The sequence below is a fragment of the Exophiala aquamarina genome (assembly GCF_000709125.1).
Source record: "Exophiala aquamarina CBS 119918 chromosome Unknown aczIA-supercont1.9, whole genome shotgun sequence".
In the NCBI taxonomy this organism is placed as follows: domain Eukaryota; kingdom Fungi; phylum Ascomycota; class Eurotiomycetes; order Chaetothyriales; family Herpotrichiellaceae; genus Exophiala; species Exophiala aquamarina.
The window spans coordinates 66,078-91,933 of NW_013550579.1; the positions used below are offsets into that span (position 1 = coordinate 66,078).

At 50.8% G+C, this 25,856-nt stretch overlaps 11 protein-coding genes across 11 annotated transcripts; 5 read left to right on the top strand and 6 right to left on the bottom strand.

Moving 5' to 3' along the window:
* Positions 1-178: 178 nt before the first annotated feature.
* Positions 179-1,615, top strand: A1O9_09008 (uncharacterized protein; the record flags this gene model as incomplete). The annotated part of the gene is made up of 1 exon (XM_013401702.1): positions 179-1,615. One exon carries the CDS (start codon positions 179-181, stop codon positions 1,613-1,615), a length of 1,437 nt encoding a protein of 478 aa, XP_013257156.1.
* Positions 1,616-2,172: 557 nt separating this feature from the next.
* Positions 2,173-3,909, top strand: A1O9_09009 (uncharacterized protein; the record flags this gene model as incomplete). The annotated part of the gene is made up of 1 exon (XM_013401703.1): positions 2,173-3,909. The coding sequence occupies one exon, from the start codon at positions 2,173-2,175 to the stop codon at positions 3,907-3,909; it is 1,737 nt and encodes a 578-aa protein (XP_013257157.1).
* A 1,172-nt stretch (positions 3,910-5,081) lies between these two features.
* A1O9_09010 (uncharacterized protein) lies at positions 5,082-7,051 on the top strand (the record flags this gene model as incomplete). Its single annotated transcript, XM_013401704.1, has 6 exons — positions 5,082-5,294; positions 5,528-5,791; positions 5,850-6,266; positions 6,331-6,531; positions 6,595-6,729; positions 6,863-7,051. The coding sequence occupies 6 exons, from the start codon at positions 5,082-5,084 to the stop codon at positions 7,049-7,051; spliced, it is 1,419 nt and encodes a 472-aa protein (XP_013257158.1).
* Positions 7,052-7,847: 796 nt separating this feature from the next.
* On the bottom strand, positions 7,848-10,805 carry A1O9_09011 (uncharacterized protein; the record flags this gene model as incomplete). Its single annotated transcript, XM_013401705.1, has 6 exons — positions 7,848-8,021; positions 8,143-8,289; positions 8,351-9,368; positions 9,416-9,914; positions 9,966-10,603; positions 10,669-10,805. 6 exons carry the CDS (start codon positions 10,803-10,805, stop codon positions 7,848-7,850), a joined length of 2,613 nt encoding a protein of 870 aa, XP_013257159.1.
* A 650-nt stretch (positions 10,806-11,455) lies between these two features.
* On the bottom strand, positions 11,456-12,202 carry A1O9_09012 (uncharacterized protein; the record flags this gene model as incomplete). Its single annotated transcript, XM_013401706.1, has 1 exon — positions 11,456-12,202. The coding sequence occupies one exon, from the start codon at positions 12,200-12,202 to the stop codon at positions 11,456-11,458; it is 747 nt and encodes a 248-aa protein (XP_013257160.1).
* Positions 12,203-12,745: 543 nt separating this feature from the next.
* Positions 12,746-13,798, bottom strand: A1O9_09013 (uncharacterized protein; the record flags this gene model as incomplete). The annotated part of the gene is made up of 2 exons (XM_013401707.1): positions 12,746-13,622; positions 13,674-13,798. The coding sequence occupies 2 exons, from the start codon at positions 13,796-13,798 to the stop codon at positions 12,746-12,748; spliced, it is 1,002 nt and encodes a 333-aa protein (XP_013257161.1).
* A 443-nt stretch (positions 13,799-14,241) lies between these two features.
* On the top strand, positions 14,242-14,787 carry A1O9_09014 (uncharacterized protein; the record flags this gene model as incomplete). The annotated part of the gene is made up of 1 exon (XM_013401708.1): positions 14,242-14,787. One exon carries the CDS (start codon positions 14,242-14,244, stop codon positions 14,785-14,787), a length of 546 nt encoding a protein of 181 aa, XP_013257162.1.
* Positions 14,788-15,292: 505 nt separating this feature from the next.
* On the bottom strand, positions 15,293-16,708 carry A1O9_09015 (uncharacterized protein; the record flags this gene model as incomplete). Its single annotated transcript, XM_013401709.1, has 1 exon — positions 15,293-16,708. One exon carries the CDS (start codon positions 16,706-16,708, stop codon positions 15,293-15,295), a length of 1,416 nt encoding a protein of 471 aa, XP_013257163.1.
* Positions 16,709-17,388: 680 nt separating this feature from the next.
* A1O9_09016 (dolichol-phosphate mannosyltransferase) lies at positions 17,389-18,196 on the top strand (the record flags this gene model as incomplete). The annotated part of the gene is made up of 2 exons (XM_013401710.1): positions 17,389-17,492; positions 17,563-18,196. 2 exons carry the CDS (start codon positions 17,389-17,391, stop codon positions 18,194-18,196), a joined length of 738 nt encoding a protein of 245 aa, XP_013257164.1.
* A 3,533-nt stretch (positions 18,197-21,729) lies between these two features.
* Positions 21,730-22,512, bottom strand: A1O9_09017 (uncharacterized protein; the record flags this gene model as incomplete). Its single annotated transcript, XM_013401711.1, has 1 exon — positions 21,730-22,512. One exon carries the CDS (start codon positions 22,510-22,512, stop codon positions 21,730-21,732), a length of 783 nt encoding a protein of 260 aa, XP_013257165.1.
* A 1,281-nt stretch (positions 22,513-23,793) lies between these two features.
* A1O9_09018 (uncharacterized protein) lies at positions 23,794-25,602 on the bottom strand (the record flags this gene model as incomplete). Its single annotated transcript, XM_013401712.1, has 2 exons — positions 23,794-25,450; positions 25,520-25,602. 2 exons carry the CDS (start codon positions 25,600-25,602, stop codon positions 23,794-23,796), a joined length of 1,740 nt encoding a protein of 579 aa, XP_013257166.1.
* Between the last annotated feature and the right edge of the window lie 254 nt (positions 25,603-25,856).

Consider the following 25,856-nt stretch of genomic DNA (forward strand, 5'->3'; position numbering starts at 1 on the left):
TCCACGGCTCCACGAACCTCAGGCTCTGGTCCCTGGGTTCCAACCTCCAACCTCCAACCTCCAACCTGGTCGCATTGTGTGCTGCGCGTGTCTGTTTTTGTCTCAGCCCAACTTGGAACCACACCATCCCATCCTTTCTCTCGCTCGCCCTCGCCCTCGCCCTCTCCCTTTCCTTGATATGGCCGATCAATCATATTCCCAATTCCATCCTCCTGCTCTTCGTCCTGGTGGCCCTTCACCCTCTGGCTCTCCTCAACCCAATCTTCAGCAACAGCTTGATCTTCTCAACTACGACCCCGACATGCCTTCCTACACCAATCAAATGCGACATCCGTCAGGGTCGGGTCCCAGTGGTCACTCGGGCCCTTTACCATCTCAATCTCCACCCCTGCCATCCATGGCCCTGAATAATCAGTATAGTGGCCGCTTTCCAAGCGCCCAATATGGCCCCCCCCAGTCACCAACCAACGATGCTGGCAACGCTTTCGCAGATGGTCCTGGACATGCCCACTCGCGCTCACGAAGTAGCACTTTTGGACAAAGCTATCCCATTCCTGTCGGTGCTGGTCCTCCGGGTCAGGGTCAAGGTCCCGGCCCCGGTCCCGGTCCCGGCGGCCAAGGGCCACCTCCAATGCCATTCTCTCCTCCACAGCAGATGGCTCAACCTCAACCCTTGATGCCCCAACATAGTGGCTACCAACAACCGGGACAAGTTGGGCCCTCTTCTGCCTCCCGCCCAGTCTCTCGTGGAGGACCCCAGGGGCCCCTTGGTCCCAATGCGCGACCAACATCGTCTAAATCTCCATTTTCCACCCCCATCACAGCTCCGCCCCGCCAGCGCCCAAGCCAAATTCTACTCATCAACCCGAATTCATCCCGTGGCATGACGGACACTATGGCAAATGCTCTTCGACCCATCATCCCACCTGGAGTCGAACTCACCGCCTACACAGCCCCATACCCTGCACCAACTGCGATTGAATCCACAACCGATGCAATCATGTCGACGGAAGCCGTTCTACGTGACCTCGCCAAGCATGCCGCGACGAATGGCGAGACCGTCCAAAACTTCGATGGGATGATCATAGCTTGTTTCTCTAAGCACCCTCTGATTGACGCCTTGCGGGAATCATACGATGTGCCCATCATTGGAATAATGGAAGCAAGCCTCTACGTGGCCCGTATGCTTGGTGGGCGATTTGGAGTCGTCGCCACAGCTGCCCGATCCAAGATCTTGCAAGACGATCAAGTCGCAACCTATGGTCTTTCACATTACTATGTGGGCAGTGAGGCCACGCATCTGGGAGTATTGGAGCTGGATTCACGCCCGAAAGAAGAGGTGGCCAAACGCGTCATGCATGCAGCAAGAGCCCTGGCCGTCAAAGGGGCAGACACGATTATCCTAGGATGTGCCGGGATGGTGGACATGACACGTGCTGCCAAAGATGCAGTGAGAGATGAAGATGGACGTCGGACGATCAACGTTATTGACCCCGTCGAAGCTGGCTTGGTCATGATGTCAAGTTTGGTAGGAATGGGTATTCCGACTAGCAAGAAGGGAATGTATAAAGGTGAAAAGGAAGCCAGGAGAACAAGAGGGCAGAATTGGCTATAAATGTGGTTCAAAGCCGAAGCAGAAGAGTTGCCAGTCAGTGTCAAGATTACGGAACAAGGATGGTATGACCACTCAGGTTTGTATTATGCAAGTCACCTTGGTTGACTACAGGAAATTAAGGGTGTAATGAGATCGTACAGTTCTCGCATTAGGGTTGGCAATGCCGTGGAGACATCTAGAGATATGCGAGTAGTAAAACCATTGTCGCTGTTCCTTCAGTACACCGTATCACAAGCAAGTGTCTACTATGGCGAACTCGTGAGAATCCAAAATCTCTTTCAGTTCGTTCATTGCGTGACTCTATCGTGCCTCCTGCCAATGTTCGTAGCTTTTTGTTCCTTCCTCTCCAGGACCGACTCTGAGGCGGGTCACGTGCTCGCATCTGGAACAGGAACATCAATAATCCAGCCTGATATCGATAACCCGATGGGCCCGTGGGACAAAGTTTCCATCCTCATCTCTCTTGGTTCTCGCTGGTCTTCGCTCCGCCATCGTTGCATGTTGCCAGTGATTGGATACGCCCACCGTAGCCCTTCAATGCATCGAGCAGGCCGACCATGTCGGTCACAGGCCCTGTTTCTCCTTCGCGAGGCCAGAAGTTTGCCACGACTAAGAGAACGAATTCATTAGGTTGGGCTACAAGCGATTGCCATCGGTGCTCATCACTTAGTCGCCATTGCAACCGTCAGAGGCCAAGATGTAGCGCCTGTCTGGCCGATGGCATCATATGTGCAGGTTATGTCCAACAGCTGAATTGGGAAGGATCCAAATCCCGCAAGGGCAAATCAGCACGCAATGAAAGGACCAAGAAGCTAGACCTCTCCAAGTCAGTCGAAGCAATCGCTCAGTTACCTCGACCGACCGAATTTACTTTCGTCGCTCAGAGCACAGTATCTGACCGCTCAAGAAAGAAGTCTTTCGATCAACCATCTCCCAGCAAACCTACAACGCCTCTCGCATTCGAGGTTATCGACACTGTACTTCGGGATTCGTCATCGACGACATACGAATTGTCTTCAAAAGATTCCTCCTCCCCGTGGCCTGTTTCGAGAACAGCGTCACCAGTCTCGGTCAACGACGTGCTACAATTAAATTTCTCCATTTCGCCAAAGGTTTACCGCCTTCCAGGGGATCTTGAGGACTCCCTATCTTTCTATCATGAGTGTTTCTCCTACACGACACTGACTTTTCCTGTTCATATCAACCCGTGGCAGTCTGCAATACTCCACATCAATGACAATATCCCCTGCGTCCAGTATGCGGCTGTCGCCCTTGCCCAAAGACAGCAAGCTCACTTGAGTGGTCAACACGAGAACCTCTCCGTGCTCAGATTGAAAGATCGTGCGTTGTCCATTTTTGGGACTCACCTCAACGATGTCTCCCTTGAATCTGCTGTAAGCACTGCCCTCTTGTTGCTTGCATTGGACTACATTGAATCCGGATATTCCAATTGGATTGTCCATCTTCAAGGTGCTTATCGAATTCTGGAGTCACATGGTGGTATCATAATGGCCAAGGACCGCGCAAACCTTCGAAGTCAGATCGCCCAGCTCTTGTGGTATGATGTCGTAGCAGCACTGCTATCTCGCTGTGGACCGGCCTTCCCAAGAAGCTACCTCGACCAATTAATGTCCTGGCAGTCTGAAGCCGAATGGAGCATGCTCGCCCTGAACGGGCTCCCCGACGATATGTTCTGCGATATGTATGACTTGGCCGCGGCGGCAACGCACCCAGAAACGGTCACGTTGTCCGAACGCTCCAGTTTTCAAACCAAGATTGCTACCACTTTTATTGAGACACACGGCAATGAATACTTTTATGCTATGTCTGAATCCTGGAAATTAGGCCTTCTTCTTTATTGCGCCAGGGTCTTTCCATTTTCAGAAACGCAAAGCGTCTCTAGCAATGCTAAACCAGCTATCTCCAATCCAAGCTCGCTGTTGAGCATAGACATGGATCCCAATAGCTGGGCTAATCCGCATGAGCTCGCAATCCGGATCCTTGAACATGTTCAATCTCTACCACCCCACAGTTCACTGCAAAAGCAGTGTCTAATGCCAATCATGTTAGCTGGTTGCGAGATCAGACCGGATGAACGCGAATTGAGGCAAGTTGTTGTTGATTATGGCGAGAGATGGAAACGAAAGACCGGATTCTGGCTTTGGAACTCAGGCAGCGAGTTTCTTGGATCTGTTTGGGCAGCCAATGAACAAGCTTTAATGACTGGCCGACCGTCTGTCTCATGGACTGAAGTCTTTCCACCTTCTGCCGACTATGGCTTCCTATTTGGCTGATCAAACTCCATGCGATATGCACAGAGCCTTCAAAACAGTACATTGTACTGGTTTCCGGGGCTAGCAATACCCGACCATATGCAAGCTGCAAGTTGTGGAAAGAAGCAATAGGCATGACTGATATCGTCCAGCAACATTCTCACCAAGCACAAAGATTGGATTGAGTCAAGCGTGACCTGTACAAAACAGCGAGTCGTGGAATCGAAACCTTCCGTATCAAGACTCTGACAGCCACCATGATTCTAGACATCTGCTGATAGCATGGCCGCAATTTCTTCCGCACCTGTACATGGGAGAAGGGGCTATACTCATGTACGCAAGGCCTCATACGTCTGATTATACATATTAAAACCTGAACGGACACGAGGGATTGCCGAATGTGCTCCTCTTCGGATGCTGGTCTTTGGCGCGCAATGCCAGAAGCTTGGTGGACGCTTGAATGCTGCGAGCGTAGCCTTCATTTGCAAGGTGCTAATATCGAAATCTAACGCTGTTCAACGGCAGCTTGTCTTGGTGATAGACATTCTTTGTCAATGGCATACTGGGTGGGATATCGCCGCTTTTGAAGCCAAGCAAGCCAGCAGAAAAAGCACCACTATAACCGAAGACTAATTCGAAGTCCATCCCATGTTGGGCACTTGGGACGCTTCGAGTAGCTAGTGGGAGCGCAAAGTTACCAAGTCGTTAATGTGGGGTGCCCCTCTGAGTCTGGGAAGGAGTTCTTCCTCTTGAGCCTACGGTCTTGGATCTTCAAATGCTATCCACGAAGGACTTTCTTTCAATGACATCTGGGCTGATTTTGCCCCAGCATGAGGATGAGACACGCCACGATGTGACTTGTATTAGACTTCAGTTTCCAATATCCTCACCTGAGCCATCAATCTACGCACATTACTATCAATCTTGGACAGGCCCGTGTTGGCGTACGGGTTGGTGGCTTGTGTGGGGTGTGGAGACTCGAGAGTTCGACACACGGGTACCCGAATTACTACCGGGACTTGATGTTAAACACCCCACCTGAATTGTGGGTGTTGTGTTGTAGTTTACTGACTCGGACCTGGGTGTGGAAATATGAAGGCTCAATGTTGCCGCTTCACAAAACTCGACCTTTGTTCTCTAGACAGAGATTCTGAGTTCTTGATTGTTCGCTGACCAGCTTCAAATTCAAAGCCATGGGTGTTCTGAACACAACTCGACTGGATGCCTCGAACACGTTGCCTGCCCTTGCATCGCTCGCAATACTTATTCCCTTAGTTGCTCTGGCACTGCGGATCTGGAAGGCACTATCAACCCCTCTTCGCGATGTTCCTGGCCCACTCGCTACCAGGTTCACCCGACTGTGGTATCTGAAGAACGTCTGGAGGGGTGACTTTGAGAAAGTCAACGTCAGGCTTCATCAGCGATATGGTAGGGCACTTCCTCCACCCATCGCCCTTTTTCCTTCCAAGGGTAGAATTAATTCGCACTGCCAGGACCCATCGTCCGCATCGCGCCCAATGAGTACAGCATTGATGATACCGAAGCAATTAAAATCATTTACGGTCACGGTACTGGTTTTATAAAGGCACGATCTCGAGGTCCTGAAAGACTTTGCTTCAGAAGCTGATAATTGGTCAAGGCCCCATGGTACTACGCCAGCGGTAGCCCTGATCCGAACATCCACAATTTATTCACTGAGCGCAATCCCAAAATACATTCGGAGATTCGGAGGAAAGTCGCCAATCTGTATTCCATGACCACATTGCTACAACTGGAGCCTTTTGTGACGGACGGTACCGCTCATATGGTGGCTAAGTTTGAGGAGTTTGCGCAGAATCGCGTCACAGTAAATTTCCAGCATTTCGCCCAGTGCTGGGCTTTTGATGTCATTGGCCTCATCACGGTAACGGTCTACCTTCATAATGCTCCCTAACAGCTTCGACTGACTCGCGTGGATGTAGCTAGCCAAAAGATTCGGATTTCTCGACAAAGGTGAAGACAAAGGTGGCGTATTTGCGGCATTGCATGTTTACCTGCTCCACTGTGCAAATGTCGGCATTTACTCGGAATGGCATCCAATAATCACCAAGTTGGAACAATTCCTGCCTGGTCCAGGCATGTCATTCTTGACGCAGTTCACCCAGGCCCAGATTACCGAGCGGCTGAATGCAACTAAGGGTGATAGCGAACCATCCAAAACCGGGAACGATTTCCTAACCAAGCTTTTGAAGATGCACGTGGAAGATCCCTCAAAGATCTCCATGGCCGACATTTTCCTCGCGCTTCTGACCAACATCGGCGCGGGCAGCGACACAACGGCGGTCTCACTTGCAGCAATCATGTTTTATTTGATTAAAAACAAGAGCCTGTATAAGAAGGTAAGGTTGACGACCAGATGCGTGCGGCTCGGGATGCCCAACCTGACTCAATTCGTCTCACTAGTTACGCGCCGAAATCGATGCAAAAGTCTCTGAGAGGCCATCCCCAGACGATGTCATCACGTTCGCTGAAGCCCAGTCCATGCCTTACCTGCAAGCTTGTATCAAGGAAGGCCTTCGGATGCATCCCGCCACGGGCCTGCCATTGGCTCGTGTCGTACCAAAAGGAGGATCGACCATTTGTGGAAGGTATTTCCCTGAAGATGTAAGTCGGCATGACTGCTCAGGGCCCTGAACAGGACGCTCTGCTTAGCCTGATTTTCTACAGACGGTGGTAGGTGTGAACACCTGGGTCGCACACCGAAACAAGAGTGTCTTCGGCCAAGACGTCGACGTGTTCAGGCCAGAACGTTGGCTTGAGAGTCCGGAGAAAGCATCGGCGATGGAGAGGTACTTTATGGCGGTAAGTTGCAAGAATCTATGGTGCTGCTCGATCTACTACCTCCCGCTCCCCTTCATGGGGCCATGATATCCCAACCGAAAGGGATAAGACATGGAAGGAAATTCATCAGGCTAATGGAGAAAATAACACACAGTTCGGAATCGGGTCACGAACCTGCATCGGCAAGAACATCAGCCTGCTGGAGATCTCCAAGCTAGTACCAGAGTTGGTCCGACGATTCGACTTCGAGCTAGCCAATCCTGCGGAAGAGCTGCAGACACACAACGTTTGGTTCGTCAAGCAGACGAATATCTTCGTCAGAGTGGCAAAGAGAGAGGTATAAACTCTGGTGCTGGTGGAGCTGAGGAGTACGCCACGGATATAGTATTGCAAACGCTCGGTCAAAGAGCAGGAAGGCCAGGCGTGAGCACCGTACGGTTTGCCATTTGAAGTGTATGGTGCGGTGCTTTATGAGTCAGCGCATCCTCTTGATCGTCTGGGTTTACCGTGACGAGAGTGATGAATGTTGTGGACTATCGGCAGTCAGTCCCGACGAAAGCCGTTCATGAATAAACAGTATATGTTCCCTCCAATGCTACCTCATGTCGATTCGCCCCATCCGGAGTATCCGACCAGCGCAACTGCACCTGCCACTATTGCATTTCTCTTAGACCCATGGGGTGCTTTTGTGATGACTGTGAGAAGAAGAGCAGCAATCCTCGACAAAAACACGATGTGTGTAGGGAGGCAAGTTCTTGGTCTGTGTTCCTTCTGACAATATCCTAATGGAACCCTGCACACATGCACAAAGTATCATGGAGGCTCACTGCCAGTGACTGGACATACATCTCTTCTTTACACGATTCCGGCTCGGACAGAGACCAACCGACTCTGGCCGTGCCAACTGGACTCAACAGTCAAGGTGATTGTGCCCACCACCCCTCCCCAACGGAGCACAACTTAGGGTTGCCACCCACGACATCATTAGAATCGCCGCGAAGGAGATACTACGCTCTGCGCTTGTCCGTGTCTGACTCACTCACACAAACACACATGTATGAAAAGAACGCCCTTCCTTCCACTCATTCGCCCGTCCCATCCTCTCCCCTCGCACGCATGTGCAAACAAACCAAAACAAACTATTGCCTCGCTTCCGTGACGACGCCTTCGTACTCGCGGGATTTGATGTACTCGATGGTGCGGAAGAAATGGCGCTTGGGATTCTCCATGCTCTGGGCATTGCCCTCTGCGTTCGTGCTCGACAGGTTCGAATGGATGAGTTCGATCAGCCCGTTGAGGTATTTGGTTGTAACCTGTTTCACGCATTAGGAAGGTTCAGTTATTTGAGGGGCCCGAAAGAAAAGCAAAAATGCGTAGGGCAAGACGCATCGTGATGAGTTTGGAGCGCTTTCTGGGAATCCCATGCATGCTTACCGTTTCGTTCTGCTGGTCGAAGTAGTAGACGTATCGGTTCAGGATCTCGACAAAGAGTTCCACGGACACAGCTGTGTCCATGCAGGCGTCGGCCACGCGCAGTGCTCTTTGCAGGCACTCTAGGACGCGTTTGCCATCACGGTAGAGCTAATACATGGGGTTAGCCTTTGCCGACAATGCGAACACAGAAGCACACTCAGAAACTCACGTTTTTGGGGTCTTCCTCCTTTCCTGGAATCTCCACAGTCCACCACAGATGACTGGCCAGATACACAGCACGGCATTGATCCGGCTTCTTCAATAGCTTGCTGCCGTGTAGAGCCGCCTTGGTGATAAGTGTATCATAGTTTTCTTTCCCGAAACCTCGCGTCGATTGCAATGCTCCGGCTATGATGCAGACGGCCTGGAACTGTGCTCGAGAATCACTGATGCTGTCTTCATAAATTGTAAAGGCCTGCGCAAAGAATTCGTACGCAAACTCCTCGAACCCGTTCTGGTCAGCAATCTGACCGCTGGAAACGAAGAATCGAAGTGTTAACTCTGCCGCTCCGGGGTTGACGCGGGTATAAAGTTGCGACAAGGTCTGGTGAATGAATCGGTACAGGGCGGATGATTGAGTCTGCCAGTTATCGTCAAAATGTTCGCGGGACTTGAATTTGCGAGCCAGCTTTAAACAAGCAGTGATTAGAGCAGGAGTGGTGTATTTAATACGCTCATTTCCAGCCTCGAAAGCTTTGCGCGTCTGTTGGAGAAGTTTCAACTGTGTGTCGTTGTCGGGCCCTGCAACCAAATGGACAATTCGTGCGAGCCATCCCTGCTCTTCAACCGTCTCGTCTGACTCCCCGCCTCTTTGACGGTTCAAACCTGGGTAGCCTCCAGGTTGCTGAATGCCTTCTTTGATAATGACTTTAAGCAGTGATAGGACACCTTCGAGATGCTGTGAAGTCCTGATCTTAACACGGTTTCGGAGGATGTTCTTGGCCACCTCTCCAGCAACAGCTCTTCTAGTAGCATACGTTTGCGACTGGAATAGAGGCAGGTAGTTTGGTAGTGCGAGGGCAGTGAAAAGAGAGAAATATGTTCTTATGGGAGACAGAAGGAGATTGAGTATGTTTGATTGTGTTCCGGCGGAGTGAAGGTCGGCCGAATCCATATATTCGGCACCCTTCTCTCTAGCGTACGAGAGGATTTGGTCGACATATTCCAGGCGTTCTGGGTAGATATTCCTAAGACAATAAGTTAATGCATAGCGAGGCATATCAGGTAGACTCACAGTGCCAAGTTAGCCAAAGAAGTCAGGAGGGCCATGGTATCTTGAATGGGCAGCCCACGGGTCTTGACCAGGTTCACGACCTGCTCGTAGAAGATCTCAAACAGCTTCACGTCGTCGATATTAGTCGTCGATTTCTCTCCATTGGCAGCAGGAGTGCTCGGTGCTGCCGGAGTGGCAGGTTCTTCTGTAGGCTGAGGTTCCGTTGGGGATTTAGCATCCCCATTTGTGCTCGGGGCTTCAGGCTCCGTTGTGAGTTCAACTTTGGTCTCTTTGTTCAAGTCTACCTTTTCCAGCAGCTTAGTCACAGCTTCTTCCTCTGCGGCTTGCTTATCTTCCGAGGATGCCACTTCGGATTCTCTTTGGGCATAGGTTGACAAACGGTCCATCAAGCCAATGACGATTTTCTTCATATCAACATGGGGATTTAACCTGGAGATGGCCGAGAGCATCTGGCCCAAGGTGTGCAAATGATACTCATCGGGAAAGACCTTGGTTATGACTGAAATTGTGTGAGCATGCAAACGGTGGGGTGAAGCTGGGTTTGTCCTACCTTCAAGGAGATACTCCTGGGCAAGTACATCGCGACACTGGACGACTTGTTCCAGCAGCGGGTCAATAATGACGGATTTATAAGTTTCCAGATCTACCAGTTGGCTGAGCCTGACCAAGTTGCTTCCGACCAGCAGTTCCAGCTCTCTCCGTTCTTGCGTTCTTTGCTCGCGCTCTCTTGAATGGCCTTGGTGCTGCCAGCGGACCCAGAGTTTGTTCATTTCGACGAAATTGGTCAAGATGAAATTGATCGAGTCCTGGATGTTTCCCTGCGGACCATCCTGAGTGCCCGTAGGGAGGTAATCCCGAGCTTGGCCACTGAGATAATACCGCAGGAACAGTCCACGAATGGGATGCTGCACACCACGACTCATTTCCATCATGTCCTTCATGATCTCCTTGACCGGAGCATCCTCAACAGCCATGTAGACTGTACCCACGGTGATCATGAGATAGAGACGGGGTATTATGTTTCCAGCATACTGCACGAGCTCATAGAGGTCGGCTAGGTGATTGACAGGATGGGATTCTCGCAGGTACTCAGAGAGGTGTCGCAGGGCGTCAAAGACAGCCATGTAGAGTTCATAGTATTGCTTGGGACCCAGCGTAGGTGTTCTGAGCTCCGAGACCAAGGTAGAGCTGTGGCGTTATCTGTCGTCAGCATTGCAGGCAGCACAATAGGGTGATAGTGTGAAGAAACTAACCCGCATTTGAGAGCGTCCATCAGTTTGCCAGGAGTCTCGAGACATTTGCGCATCTGGACCGCCTGCTGCCGCACGACTCCTAGAGCCTCCTCGAGTAAGCGGCCCTGGTCTTCCTGAGTGGGCGGGCTTGTCGCCATTGCGACGAATGGTCTGGTCTAGGACCAGTGGGTAAGCGTGGGTTCAATGGGAAGAGGTATCGAACGAAGACAGGTCCAGGCGCGGCAGTCGCAAAATAAAGCACTGCTATCGTTGGCTACCAAAGCAAGTTGTTTGCATTGATTATGTGGAATGGAGGGACAGAGTTGCAGTGGCTCGTCTGGTCGTTGGTCCGGAGGTCCTCAGGCTGCTGCTGCAACATGGAGAAATCGACGTCAAGTTGGAGGCGGCCGCCATCACCAAATTGGGAAATGCGGGCAGAATTCTTAGTACGAGAGTCGTGGATAGCATGATACCGCCTAATCCTACAGCACAATTTGATCTAAATTGTATATCAGGTGTTCAGGTGGGCCGGGCCATGAGCTTTGTGACGGTACTCTACTCTTTGCACGCACATTCATCAACTTCGGGCTCACATTGTGAACACATATATTATCTCTGTGTTGATCTCAAATGGCAATACTGCCTCTCAGATCAGCCGATCCGTCAATCTTGTAGGCCTGGCCTGGTAACCTTCTTTCCATCTATCCATACCGAAAAGTAAATGCCACCAACACCTTCGCTATAAAACCCAAGCAATATGGCCCAATCCTACATCTTCAAATGGTGGTGATACAGCCAAACCACAACTTCAAGAAGTTGTAGTCGGAGCAGAGTTGGGGTGGACACCCCAAAACGGCACGTTGGCAGTGGGGGCAACCAGGCTGGAGCTCGAAGTGGTCACACTCGAGCTCTCAGCATCTGGCGCCATCCAGAAAGTTGCCCAGTCCACAGTGGTAGTAGACACAAGCGAAGTCGATACGAACTCTGAACCAAATCCTTCCCAATGATTCAGTCCTGTTGTTGTGGAGGGTACAGCCTCCGCTGCTTCCGACGAGGAGCTTGGGGCAGGAGTTTCTTCGCTCACAGTGTAGTAGTAATTAGTATGCCACATTCCGTCATCGTAGGGTTTTGTTGGCGGAGGGGGTTGGGTTACAGTCACAGTCGCCGTAGCGGGAGCGGGAGTACTGGACTCGTACGACTGCGTCGGCTCTGCGGACGTTTGAGCTGGAGAGGTGACCGTTTGCGTGTGCTCCGTGACTGTGGTTGGAGATGCAGATGTGATGGTGATGATGATTGTGGACGGGGTGTCGGACTCGGTGATGACAACTGTCGAGAGTTGAGTCTTCATGACTGTTTCTGTATGCACGATGGAGTTGGTGACTATCGTGGCGGTTCCATCTCCTCCTACGTTTCCTCCATCAACAGCAACTACCGAGTAAGACGCAGGTGCTCTTCGTTCATGTTGGCCAGGTAGCAGTGGTAGCAGTGGCCACGCATTTGCCAGGAATATTGCCGAGGACAGTGAGAGATATGTGTACAACGGATGTGGTTGCATCTTGGGCTGTGATATTGGTTAACAATCAGACGCAGAGGGTTGGATCTGGTTCACGAGAGAAAATAATGCACAAGAAGACCAGGAAAACAAGATCAAGGCGAGGAAAGGCGTCCAGCATTTACCTATCCATGTCAGAGGGGGCTGGATGTGTCTATAATGAATATGCGTGCTGAAACAAGAATGAAAAGGCATGTGCGCGTCGACTAGATCTTAATAGACTTCGAAGAATTGGCTGGAATGATGGAGGTTGGTGATTTGCAGGGAGCAGCTTGAAGAGTCGAGATGCAGTCGGAATCCCCGCGAGACGCCAAGCCTTCGCCTCAACAAGCGACGCAATTTTTGATTGGCTGAAATTGTGTGGCTGGAAGCGCCACATAAGTGGCTGGCGAGGCTGGGTCAATCTCCCCTTTACCCTCAGCAGCAATCCTCCCTGGCAACCATTGTCTGCATGTCATGTCTGCTGAAACAGGGTTCAAAGTGTCAAAGAATTACAGAAACCACCAGGCGAGATCGCTTATCTCCGTCCACCCTTGCGCAATTCTGTTAGCGAGCTTTCGGTTTTCGGATCACTGCCTTTTCTCCTTCTCGAAGCCACCCAACATCTTCTGACCTGACCAGCTCCTCCCAGCCCATCTCGCCTCCTGTCGCACTCTCGAGGATCCACTTGATATCACTCGTGAGATACGAGCGTCCAATTGCTTTCAACGACAACCTACGCTGAGGTTCCAGGTGCCAAAACAAAATGCTGCGGATATACCCATCAACCTTCCGCCTGACTCTCCAGAAGGAGATCCAATCGCCCGTGACAATGGATCTTAGCAACTTGTCCGTGTTTAAGTTTTCGTAGCCAAATTTGATGCGGCTGTTATATCGCAAAGCGTACGCATTGCACAAGTCACTCTGCCGAGTAGCCATATCAAGGATGAGGTAGGTTGTCATCTCGACTAGCTCAGACCGAGGAAGAGGATTGCTTGGGGTGTGGAGCACAAAAAGGAGATGCAAAAGCGAAGGATGATATGATGGTGGATGGCGGGCCAGGACTGCTACTCGAATATTGAAGACATGGACTCTTTGGGAAAAAACCGGCGACGGTGCGGTCGAAGAGCTTGCTAAGAGCCCCTCCCTTAGCTTTCGGAGCGCCACTAAAATGATAGATAGTTCCGAAGATGGCGGTGGTGCCAAAGAACCGGATTGTTGGCCCGCCATCGCAGGTTGTGGGTCAAGTGTCGTGGTCAGTGATGGTTTCGGACAAGATCGAACTAGAGGGTTTGCGGCTGAATGCAACAATGTTGAAAGACCCCCCTCCAAAGAAAGCGATGCGAAGGCGGCGTCGAGATCCTTGGAATAATTCGTGCAAAATTGCATATACCGAGCGACAATCTTATTGTAGAAGCTCTCTTGGGTTTTAAGGTCAAGCAGTCTGTCACGGTGAGAGTTAGAGGGGTCGCTCAATTACTCGCACGGTGAATACCTATGGTCACCCTTAGATACAAACCCCATGCTTTCCAAGGGATCTTGTTTGACTGGCCTTAGTCTATCCCACGGGGCTGAAGACTTTCGGCTGAGTGAGCCCCTACCAAGAGGGCCGCTTGCCATGATTGCAATGATGCTCGAACCGCAACTGTTTCTTTAGCGCAAAGCCGTCAATACAGCACTTATTTTCTGACTTATGGCCATGACTAGAGCAAAGTGGTTTGTCGGAAAAGGTGTGTCGGGACACAAGATGATGTGAGTACGGAGTACCGAGGCAAGATGTGATACGTGATGATGGAAAGAGCGATGTGGCACTCATCTTGTGGCAGGTGCAATCGATGAGTTCTTGCAACTTGGCAAGGGGCGGCCCGTGCCGTGAGCGCTACTACATAGTGGTCTAATTACCTCATACCCCCTGGCCGTGGCTATGTGGGGAATCATGCCCAACATTCTGATATTGCCTTGAGATTTTAAATCTTCCACTATAGCAGATACTTCGCTATATACCTCTACTGCCCAGATACCAGAGATCCGAGACGGCTTGTGGTTCTATACAATATACCAAAATGTCCAAAGACGAAACTCTAGACCATGTGGTCAACTCGCCAAAGGCCGCTACAGCAGAGAATGACCTCCCTGATCTATGGCACTCGCTCGTCCACTGGAATGACCTGCCGCATTGGATGCAAGACAACCAGCATATACACGGACAGTATAGGCAGGCCTCGTACAGCTACAGCAGGTCCGTGCAGAGCATTATGCATTGGCATAATGAAAGTATCAACATCTGGTCCCATCTGGTCCCGGCGATCTTCAGTCTACCTATCGCAGCCGTCCTGTTCAACGTCTTGCGGCCTCGCTACGAACAGGCATCACTGCCCGATTTGATAGCCATGGGCTGTTTCTTCCTTGGTGTTGCCTGCTGCTTAGGGCTAAGTGCCTCCTATCATACGGTCTCGAACCATTCTCCCCGAGTTGCGAAATTTTGGAACCAACTAGACTATGCCGGTATTTCAATCCTCATCGCTGGGTCCTTCATTCCCAGCGTGTATTATGGATTTTGGTGTCATAGTGAACGACAGTGGACGTATTGGTCCATGGTAATACCATAAGCAGCCCTTGAGAGTTTTTGAGTCATCCTGAGTAACCCTCCCTGCCAGATTTGTGCACTTGGAATCGCCTGCACTGCGACCTCGGTTTTGTCTCGGTTTAGAACTCCTGCATGGAGGCCATTTCGGGCATTCATGTTCATCGGCATGGGGGTGTCTGCGGTTATTCCGGTGCTCGATGGCCTACGAATATTTGGGCTTTCTCAGCTGCAGAAACAGATTGGCCTGTCTTGGTTAGTTCTGCAGGGCTTCTTATACATCATGGGTGCCATGCTATATGCGGTGAGTGTTCTCTTATTTAATCACGTAGTCAGATAACTGAGTGCATTAGGCACGGGTGCCAGAAGCCTTGTATCCTGGGAGATTCGATACTGTTGGAAGCTCACACCAGATATTCCACATCCTCATCGTGCTGGCCGCAATTTCGCACCTCAAAGGATTATTAAATGCATTTGATTACCGCCATGGTACCCTGGGAGCGGTTTGCATCTGATGGACAGTGTCTTGCTTAGAGTTTGAAATCAGCATTAGTAAAGGCTCGTGCTTTATTGGAGTTGCCATCCGACGCAATTCGGGAAACCAGGGACGCCTTCAATTCGCGGGATCTGTCTGAGCTGAGATCATATATTGTTGCAAGGTTGATCGTAAGAGTCTGGAAAGAGTGGCCATCTTGCACCAAATCCTCTAGTATTTCCTTTGCTTTCTGGACTTCTCCATTGTAAAGATAAGCCACAGCGAGGTTTTGTTTGACCAGAGCTTGCAATGAAGTTTCAATGTTTGGTCCCGGCTTGAGCAGTGCCTCAGCATCTTGGTATTGTCCCTGTGCTATGGCAAGCAAGGCCTCGAGAGCAACTCGATCGGTATGTTGCAAGTTGGAGGCCTTTATAATTTGACCCGCTTTTGCGACATCCCCCATTTTGACAAGGAGCAAAATCATCCGAGCCTCCCAAGTTGGTGCATCCTCGGGTTTAGTGGGCTTCATTGTCTTGAGAGTTCGGATGGCACAGTCCAGGTCGCCGATTTCCACCAGTGCATTGACCACGCGAATTGCTACCTCTTGCAGACGGGCTGCCCATAATTTCCGCTGCTCCAGAGTTGTAGCTGGAGAGGTAATATTCTCCCTACATTCTGAAGCTGTATCATAGAGGGTTGAAACACCTCGTCGAGAATCTGAAAAGCCTATGCTCTGCAATCGTAAGCTTTGCAATCGCAAGGAGAAAGGCATAATGTGCCTTGGGACTTTGCGAATTGGATCGTTATCATTATCGGCTCCCCCTTGCGGATTGAGATCATCATAGTAGAAAGCAGAGCTCAAATCTTCCAAGGCTTTAGCCTCTTGTGCAGCAAACAATAGATTGCCTGTTAGCTCAAGACAGGAGTAGCGTATCGCCAGTAGCCTGAATACAGTCCTTGTATCTGTAGGCCTGACCGTACCTGATGTCAAGATCATACCTGCAAAGTGGGCGGCTCGCAGGAATTCACATTGTGACAGGAGATTGTCAAGCTGGTCGAGTGAGCGTGCAATTGGGGTCTCGCTGGTTGGCGGAGGTAGAAAAGGCTTCCGGAATGGGCCTGGGACTTCAAGCTGGGAGAGGGGGTGGTAAATAGATGCATCCAGCAAAAAAGACAGATCCCTCTCCTCGGTCACTGGCTCTTCCACTATTTCCTGCTGTGGTTTGGACGAAGGTGCCGATTGATTAGGCAAAGTGTGCAGCGGCCCAGTTGGTGACGCGTTGCTAAGATGCTGACTGGCTTCATCTTGGGACCTTTTTGGCAATGTTGCCTGTATAGAGGCCGAAGGAGTCAAAGACGGTGAACCTGAAATGGACAATGGATCCTCAATTGCGTCTAATGGGCCTCTGGTGGTTCGGCGTGGAAGAGCTGCCCGGCTGGAGGGTTTTCGAGAGTGACCTTGGGTAGCCATTGTGGGAACGCTATCTTAAGGCGGGGGAAAACGCCTGCTTCTAACCAAATCTCAGGGGGTTGAAGGGTAGAACAGCAATTACTGACATCAATTTAGAGTGGCATTTTGATGTCGATTCCGTGATTTGTGAGGATGAACATACCGCTTGTTACGGCAATGGGGACTTTCACCTGCTGTTAATACGATAGTTAGTAGAATAGTTTAATAAGAAGCGGCCCTATCGTTCGTACATGGCGGTAAGCTACTGGTCTCCTAGTGGATGCTAGAACCGAGTATGGAGTGCAAAGCACCTGCTAATTACCTTGTTAACCGCTTCTAGGCACCCACTAGGGCTGCTTGGTTCAAAGCCCGGCCTTAACTAAGGATAAGGTCGCAGATAAATCATAACTGTGCTTTGGCCCAGAGCCCCCTAAGTTAAAAAGCTGGAGCAGGACCACTCGGCCCCAATACGGGGATGCATTCAAATTAATTACGAGTAATTCACCGCGCAGCCATTGTGTCGCAACATTGCAAAATGGCCAGATTGACGACTTTGTGAGTGCGACGCTCAACAGCCACCACAAGCACCAAACATCGGCCACTTCCAGTCCTGCACTCATACCTGCACCTATCCACATCCACACCCATACCCACGACTACGACCGCAACCGCAACCGCAATCGCGACCGCAAGTCGCCAACATGGCCCCTAAAGGCGATAAATACTCAGTGATCCTGCCCACCTATAACGAGCGGCAAAATCTACCAGTCCTGGTGCAGATGCTGTCTGATGTCTTCACAAGGGAGTGAGCTTCTCTGATTCCCTCAATGCATAGCCAAAAACCCTCTTCTAACTCTGGCGTCCCGCCAATCCAGAAAGATCGATTGGGAAGTCATCGTCGTGGACGATGCGTCCCCAGACGGCACCCTCGAACGAGCGAAAGAGCTGCAGAAATCCTTCGGCGCCGATCACATCGTTCTCAAGCCCCGTGCAGGCAAACTCGGCCTGGGAACTGCCTACGTTCATGGGCTGCAGTTCGTGACAGGAAACTACGTGATCATCATGGACGCGGACTTTTCACACCATCCCAAGTTCATCCCGGAGTTCATCAGGGTCCAGAAGCAGAGCAACTCTGATATTGTCACGGGCACAAGATACAGGAGTCGGCCAGGCTTAATTGGAGGGGTGTATGGCTGGGATGCCAAACGGAAACTCACGAGCTGTGGTGCAAACATCTTGGCGGATTTCCTGCTGAATCCTGGCGTCAGCGACCTGACGGGCTCGTTCCGGCTGTACAAAAAGGAGGCCCTGGTGAAAGTGATCGAGAAGACGCAGTCTAAGGGGTACACCTTCCAGATGGAAATGATGGTGCGGGCCAAGGCCATGGGGATGAAGGTAGAAGAAGTTCCCATCACCTTTGTCGATCGATTGTATGGTGAGAGCAAGCTGGGGGGTGAAGAGATTGTGGAATACCTGAAAGGACTGGTGTGGCTGTGGTGGTCTGTGTAGACTGAGAGTCTGTACTCGGTCCTCAGTACTAAGACAAGCCGAGCTGCAGGAGTGAGAGAGCATTCAGTGGCATTGTGCTTGCATACCTGCCAACGGCCTTATGTAGGCAGGCGGTTATTGAGTTTTGCGCTGCTGTACTGAAACTCCCTTACCTATACCAGATCTTTTCTCTCATCGAGTGCCAGGTCTCGTGTTGCCCTCGAAATCAGACAGCTAGATCTGAGCCCGACAACAGGGATGTTATAAGGTCTACACAGTTTTTTCAGAAATGGCCCGTAGGGAAGATAGTCGAGAGAAGATCAATGTCGCGTCGATGGAATGTGACCTCAGGGACGGACGAGAGGTAGAATGGAAAGCGGTCACTATGTAATAACTTACACAACCTCAGGGTCGGTCCTTTTGAATGGGACTAGTTACTAGCAGGCACCCAAGTTCCAACAGGTCGCTGCATTCAGCCCTGAGGCTGCATACCCTGGCAAAGGGTTGCGAGAGATCTTAGTCGGGACGCTTAGCAGACTCATTTACCATTATGTCAATTGGATCCCAAGCATAATCTGGAGGGTGGTGATGATGGTGTTGTTGCGAGCGCCATGTTGCCTCTACATAGTCTATAGTGAACTGGTCATTGCGCCTTCCCTATCAACGAAGATTGACGCGTACCGCACGCGCGAGGTGATGCTACTAACTCTTACCAACTCCAACCCGAACTACCAATTGAACAGGTCACTGCAAGAAGCAAGTTACCACCCACCCACTCCCGGAGCTGATTTGAAGCCCACCGCCGCAGGGAGGCTCGACTTACTTTCTTTGAAGCCTGCTATCCTTGGCTTCCAGCCGTCTGCAGGTTCGACTGAATGACCTCGACACTGATCATTGACTCTGGCTCCTGAGCCGCGAGTCCTGGGCCGCGAGATGTCTTGCCATCGTATGGCCGGTCAACTCACCATTGCAACTAACATGACTTCATCTGTCCCAGGCGGTCTATGGATCTACTCGCTTGTTCGTGGCATCGAGCTTGTGATCCTCTGTTGCAGATTGAACAACATGTCTCCGGTTATACACGGGTCTTTGGCACTTCCAGACTCTGTGGCTCTAATTGAGTCTGAATATTTCGAAGCGGGCCTAATAGATCGTAGGATCGAGTATTTGACCATTAATGAAGCCTTCCCAGGTTCGGACGCATTTCACTCAACCTCTTGGGACTGGGCCAGATTACCATTGACCGATTCATTAATTGCCCCAGGTGCTCAATTCTCAGTCTTAAAGGGACGCACGACCTCCTGCGTCTTGACTTGATCGTCGCCCTTACTCTGCAATCTGTCTCGACATAAGGATAAGGAGTTCTGATAAGCGAGTCAGTTTCCATCTGCGAGATGGTCCCAGTTGCTCGAGCTGTTGTCATCGCTGAAAGCCGAACGGTCAAGTGTCTCGGGTTCGCAGTCGGTCAATTCAGACGACAGTAGAGAAAGTCGAGAACCCGATGAACGTTTGAAGGTCGTCGCTCGTGGCTAGAATAGAGAACTATTGACTATCCGATTGAAAAGGATTCACAACAAAGTAAGGACTGGCTGTATTACGCGTAGGTAAGTGCGACTGCGCACCAGGAGATATCGGAGACGGGCGCACGTCCTTCTCCTATCACTTATGCTTGAGGAAATCTTCCAATACATTTGCTGATCATCTGCTCCTGTTGCAGACAACGAAGGGTCAAATTTATGTCTCTTCCACCATTACTTTTCTCGTTAACTTTGGCTTGTTTATTGAATACGAGCGACTAAGACGGCCCATTGACATCTCGGTGGGCAGTGTGCGTTGCCGTGGCACCTTCATTTCCATTACTCCCCGGTCTCGTTCATGTTTGACTAACTTCAGTCTGGTCCTTCTCCACAGGTGACGAGACGCATCCAAGATGCATACGATGTGCCAAAGCTGGCAGGATCTGCGAAGGCTATACGCAATCTAGAACCTGGATTTTTGATCCGACTGCTGGCAACTCACACCAGGATATGTCATTTGCTTGCGCTATCTTCTACGCCTATCCCACCCACTTGTTCCAGGACGATGCCGACGTTACCAGACCCGTTCAATTCTTCATCGAATATACTGGCCCTCGCATTACAAACTACTTTGGTGAGTTCATGGATTCCTTCCTAGCTGACAAGGCCATGGTCAAATATTCTACAGACCAGCCTCGCCGCTCCTGGGCAGTCTGCATATATGAAACGAGCTTAGTAGACCTACACCATGGCAAGCACTGGTAGCACCTCCAACTATACCAAAGAGATCTCCGAGATCAATTCAAGCCAGGTGACCAGGTCCATCTCCCTGTCGAAATCATCCTCATCGTGTGCATTCTCTTCGCCCGTTGTGAGTTCTTGATGGATACGTCTGCGGTTGGGCTCCTACATCTCAAACCTGACCAGAGAATCATCATCGAACACAGGAAAATGAACCTTGCGCTTTCTGTCGAAGTGTCCGATCAAATTGAACCGATCATGCAAGGTCTCATCGCGAAAGCAGACTACTATAGCCTGGAAGAGGAGGTGGACGCAGAAAAGAATAGCACAGAAGAGACCACACACGTTTCCCCTGAGATGATCCACACTTTCCAAGATCTCACACAAGCCAGAGAACAGGGTCTGTACTGGGTCCTTCTTCTCGATTTGGGCAGCAACACTGTCTGTTGCAAAAGGCATTTGTTATTCAAAAGTACGTCAACGACTGGGCAACGCCAGTTAAGCGTTGGAAAGCATGGCTGTCGAACGATGACTCTAGGCTGAAAGACTAGCACTGAATACTACTGTCTCACTATCGCATGACAGTTTTCCTTCTTCGATGCTTACTACCAGACAACGATAAGACTTATGGGCGGGCGGCATCAGACTTTCATATTATATTCGCACAGCTCCGGAGTTTTCTCGGAAGCAACAGCCTTGTAATGAACAGTCAGATCAAAGTAGAGCGTTTCTCCAAAGACAAGGGGTATAATGCACCACTCTTCTTCATGAGTCATTGGAATAGCTGCATTGCTTATACTATCGTCAAAACCGTCATGGAAAGTGAAGAGTCATTTGCAGAAACAAGTCCATCACCATTGGTGCAAGGTTGAGGGTGTCAACGAAAAGAGGACGGATAACTATTATGGAGTACCACATAGTTCCTGCAAGAGGCACACCAGATTACATGGGCTCTGTATCAATCACTGACGACTGCTGCCACACTGAAGCTGATATGAGATGGGTGAGTTGGAAACCAGGGGACCATTCACGATAGCTAACCCAATAAATAGCCTCTTCTACGTATTATACAGCTTCACGGCTTCCAGGGATTGGTGAAGCCGCGCAGAATAAATTGCTCCTCCCATAGTACCTGAAGGCCGCTGGTGACGCTCGGTGGTTATTCACATCCAAACGATCCTTCCTCCAGCTAGCGAGACTGGTCAAAGTCCGTAGTCAACGATCAATGCTATGAGCATAATTCGAGATGAAGAGATGGGAGTGTACGTGAGAGCCTAGGTCTCAAGCACTCGGTCCTTAGTCTCTGTGCATCTTCTCGGCAATACTGGCACAGCCCAAGATGATGATCCTCTCCAGCTCAGTGCTGAGCTTCTGAAATATTCTCAGCTCGCCTTTCCTCTTGAGGCTCGTGAGATTGTCAGCCAGAAACACAGCGACGACGTCTCCACTGTCCTGGTCGACCAATCGGACATTCCTTATCGACAACTTACCCACTCCTTTCACACCTAGGGTACTGTTATTGGTTCGTTGCCATATGAAGTGTCTTCTAGCGGGGGCGTTGATTGACGGTATTGGCATATCGCAGGCATTAGGATCGGTGAATTCAAAGGTCCACTTGTTCTTGAAGAAGGTCTGCCTCTGCATCTTCTCCCACACCACACTAGAAGCATCTCTTGAGGGATTCCCTAGGCCGAGCATGATGTGTCGTGAAAAGCGGAAATGAGCCACGCCTAGAATGTCAGCGGTGGCATCTGTTCCAGCGTGCAGCGTCACATCAGGAGTGTTAAGTTTCCATTCCCTGACGGCTGCGAAATACGATGGCGTTTCGACCTGACTTCCGACGTCGAAGATTTGCATATTACTTCTGAGAGCCTTGCGTCGGAAGACAAATGTCTTGACTGGATAATGATTTTCGGACTCATCTTCAGACGACGCTGGCCCACTTACTGCATTTGGATCGAGCGCAGGTGTTGTGTGCTGCTGCTGGGACGAGATATCGTGAGAATAGTTGTTCTGGAATGCAACGGTACCTTCCTGTGGCGAGGAAATCATTGCAGTGCAATCACCAAAACCAGACATAGCTAGCACAGTGCTAGATTGAGAAGGATCTGCTTGGGAGGCTTCAGCACGGCTAGAGCGTCGTCTAAGGGCTTGTGTCAACTGCAAATACAATGCAGACCTACGAAAATGTATATCAGAGAAATCAATCCCGGGGAATAATAGTGTAAATTGGGATATCAACCGAGGAGAGAAGGAAGACGGCGACCCCCAGTGCCATCGCGCTTGGAAGGCCAATTTCAATCCATCTCAGACGCAGGGGCGGATGTAAGTGTTCTTCGCACACCCTGTTTACCAACCAGTCTAGATTCCAAGCCTGTCTGCCTAGATCTTGGGAAACAGAGAGATTCGTTGACGTTCTCCTTTGTGCGCGCGACTGGGCTGTCCCGGCATTCCTGGACGTTGGTTGGCGCCGCAGGAAACACGAGAACACTGAGCCAGCAAAGCACTGGTGGCAAGGCGTTCTTCGAGCACAAGCACATACAATGGGCAACGGTCATGTGCGTGTTCGTGTGTGCGCGCGTGTCTTGGCGCGTTCACGTGGGAAGGAACTTGATGCCTTACTATGGAGTTAGTTAGTCGTACGAGGTATGTAGATGCATACCTAACAATGTGCCTAACCGGAGGCAGTGTATGTACAACTACGGATACATACGAGTAGTATGCCCAGTCCCAATCCCATCCACATGCCTCCCACCATGGCCCGTGAGGCCTGCTAGGCTGCGCACGTTTCCGTACTCTGGTGTGCTTGGCCGCATTTTCCTGCCAAGATATCCCTTCGTACTCGGATTGCCCATGTCTTGGTAGGATACCAGAAGTCAATTGGATCAGTATTGACTTTACCTAAAAGAAGCAGAGAGATCGTTCCCATTTCGTACCCGAAAACGGAGTGCCTCATCGACACTACAAGTTAACTAGTTAGAATACCCAGCGCCGACGTTGTGTGCCGGGATCTCCCATCCGGAGCCCAGCCTTACGGCGCTGTTGTGTTGCGATAAAGTCGAGGAATGCAGTCATCATTTATTCAAGTTGGTGCAGGTGGTCTTGATCTGTCTACATGTCTACGAGGTAACGAGCAGAGTGATTGTTAACACGAGTCACTTCGGCTGCTGCTTCGCCTATGCATAGTACAAGCCGGGTTTTGCTTGGAACTTGAGAGTCGATGGCTTTTGTTCTTGGTAGAATGAATTCGTCGTTGTGGTTGTGGTTCTCGAAGAACATTTCTACGCCCAGAAGGTGTCTTTCGACCAAGGAAGGGTCATGGCTTCGCGGGGTCAACGACACAACAGTCCTGGTGCTCAGCTAATGTGTCCTTCTTTTCTTTTTCTGGCCGTTCATGGTGGCGGCCCCATTTGCCGTCGAGTCTCCTGATGTCGTGAATACATCACTTTCCCTTCCTGTGTCGCGACGTGGTGGGACGTGGCCGTTCATCTGTTGTGGCGTCGTTCCTTCCGTGTCGCGTATCTCGTGCACTTTCATGTCCATACCAACCCAAAAGCGCCTGTCGCGCCACGTGACTGTCACGCCGCCCCAGATGGCCCACGTCCATACGGGAAAGGCCAGTGCTTCGCGACCCAGCCAGGACACCAACCACGTTGTGAATGGCCGGCGGGAGAACCTGTTGGGATCGAGAGGTTTCGCGAATTCAGGAACTCTGATGTTTACGCCGTTGTTACGGTTATCGGAAGAACCCACTTCCACCGTCTTGCCGGAATGAAGCAGTAAATACACAGTCCAGTCAACGCTTGCCCAGACGGTAACGGCCACGACCCACCAAAAGGCCAACCAGCCCCAGCTGTTTCCAAACGTATCGCGCGTGTAATTGCTGGTCGTAGCACCCCATGCACCGAAGAGGCTGCAGAGAAAACTCTCGGTGCCTGGTTCCACAAGTGTCGCAACAGGTACAGTGAACTTGCGCACGCGGAGCCATCGCACTCGCCGCGCGATGTAGCTATCCACCGTCATGCCAGCCACAGGCTGAATAGCAAGGTCGCCATATACGAGGCCATGGTTGCGCATTTTCGAGGAGAATATCGGTGGAAGCGGTGACTTCCACAACAAGTCGCCGATGAGGTGATCTTCGCAGATATTCTGGGAGAAGTAGTCAATCCCAGTTCTCGCCTGAACATTCGTAGAATCTAGGTTGCTTGCAAGGTCCTGGGCTCTGGCTTCGGCGGCCGCCAATCGTGATGTAAGGTAATCCAGATGGGACTTTCGGAACATGTTGCACTTCCCTACAATGCACGGGGCCACAGCTACTGTGTTGATAGCGACGTACATCTTGGCGTGTGAGGACGAAAGAAACAGTTCTTCCAATCGGCCTCCGTATTGGGTGATGTTGCTGAGTCGACTGGAGGGCCTCGGCTTGAGAAGCGGAGTGGTGGAAGTGTCATCGTAGGAGGCCGTAGTTGAAGCTGTTGGTTCGACACTCGAATATGCGTCGACGTCAACGGAAATGGGGAGGTTGTGGACGAGCTTGTAAGGCGTGGCGGTGCGTCCTTGGGAAGAAATTCCACAGAGTTTGTCAACCATCCGTCCACCCACGCCTTCTCCCACCCAGATATTACAATCGATGATCCAGATCAGATCGCCTTTTGCCTCGCGATAGGCTCTACTCATATTCCTGATCTTAGGATTGGGCCCCAATTGCGCCCGTGAATCGCTCTGCGCTGGTTCCAGGTCATCGTCCTCTTCAATGAAAACCTGGCAGTCATGATGATCGCCGTAGTCTCGAGCAATCTTCTGTAAGACAGGATATGCCGCATCAGAGCGAGAAGATATACAAAAATGAACAGTGATCTTGTCTCTAGGGTAGTCTTGGTAGAAGGTGGAAGCGAGACATTCGTAGAGATAGGGTTCTCGACCCTTGCAAGGACGTATCACCGTGACATGAGGAATTGCTGCCTTGGGTTTGGAGAGAATGGCGGCACGTGGAGGGTTCTGCCGGTAGTAACGAAAGCTGGAAATCAGGTCAGGAGCTGTTGTAGCCTTTCGGGAGGTGGTGGGTTTTGATGGAGGGGAAACCTACAGAAAGAGGTCTCCAATTGCACAAACGCAGGCTATGAAGACGAACCACGCGATGCAGCCCACCGCGAAGACTTCGGTGAACATGAGTGTATCATGGCGAAGTTGGAATACGTTGGAGGGCAAAAGGGACAGCGAGAAGGAGTCGGAGTGGAAATGGGAGCTTGAATGGGAGTGGGAACGGATGATTTTTGCCAAAGTGTCAATTTCCATGTCATTCGCCTTCACCTTTCGCCCTCGGTTGTGTGCTCGCCCACCATCCAAAGTACCAAGTATCCTGCGTGTATGGGAGTACTACAACTAACAAGGATGCTCGGTTTACCATCCGTCTAAGTTATACA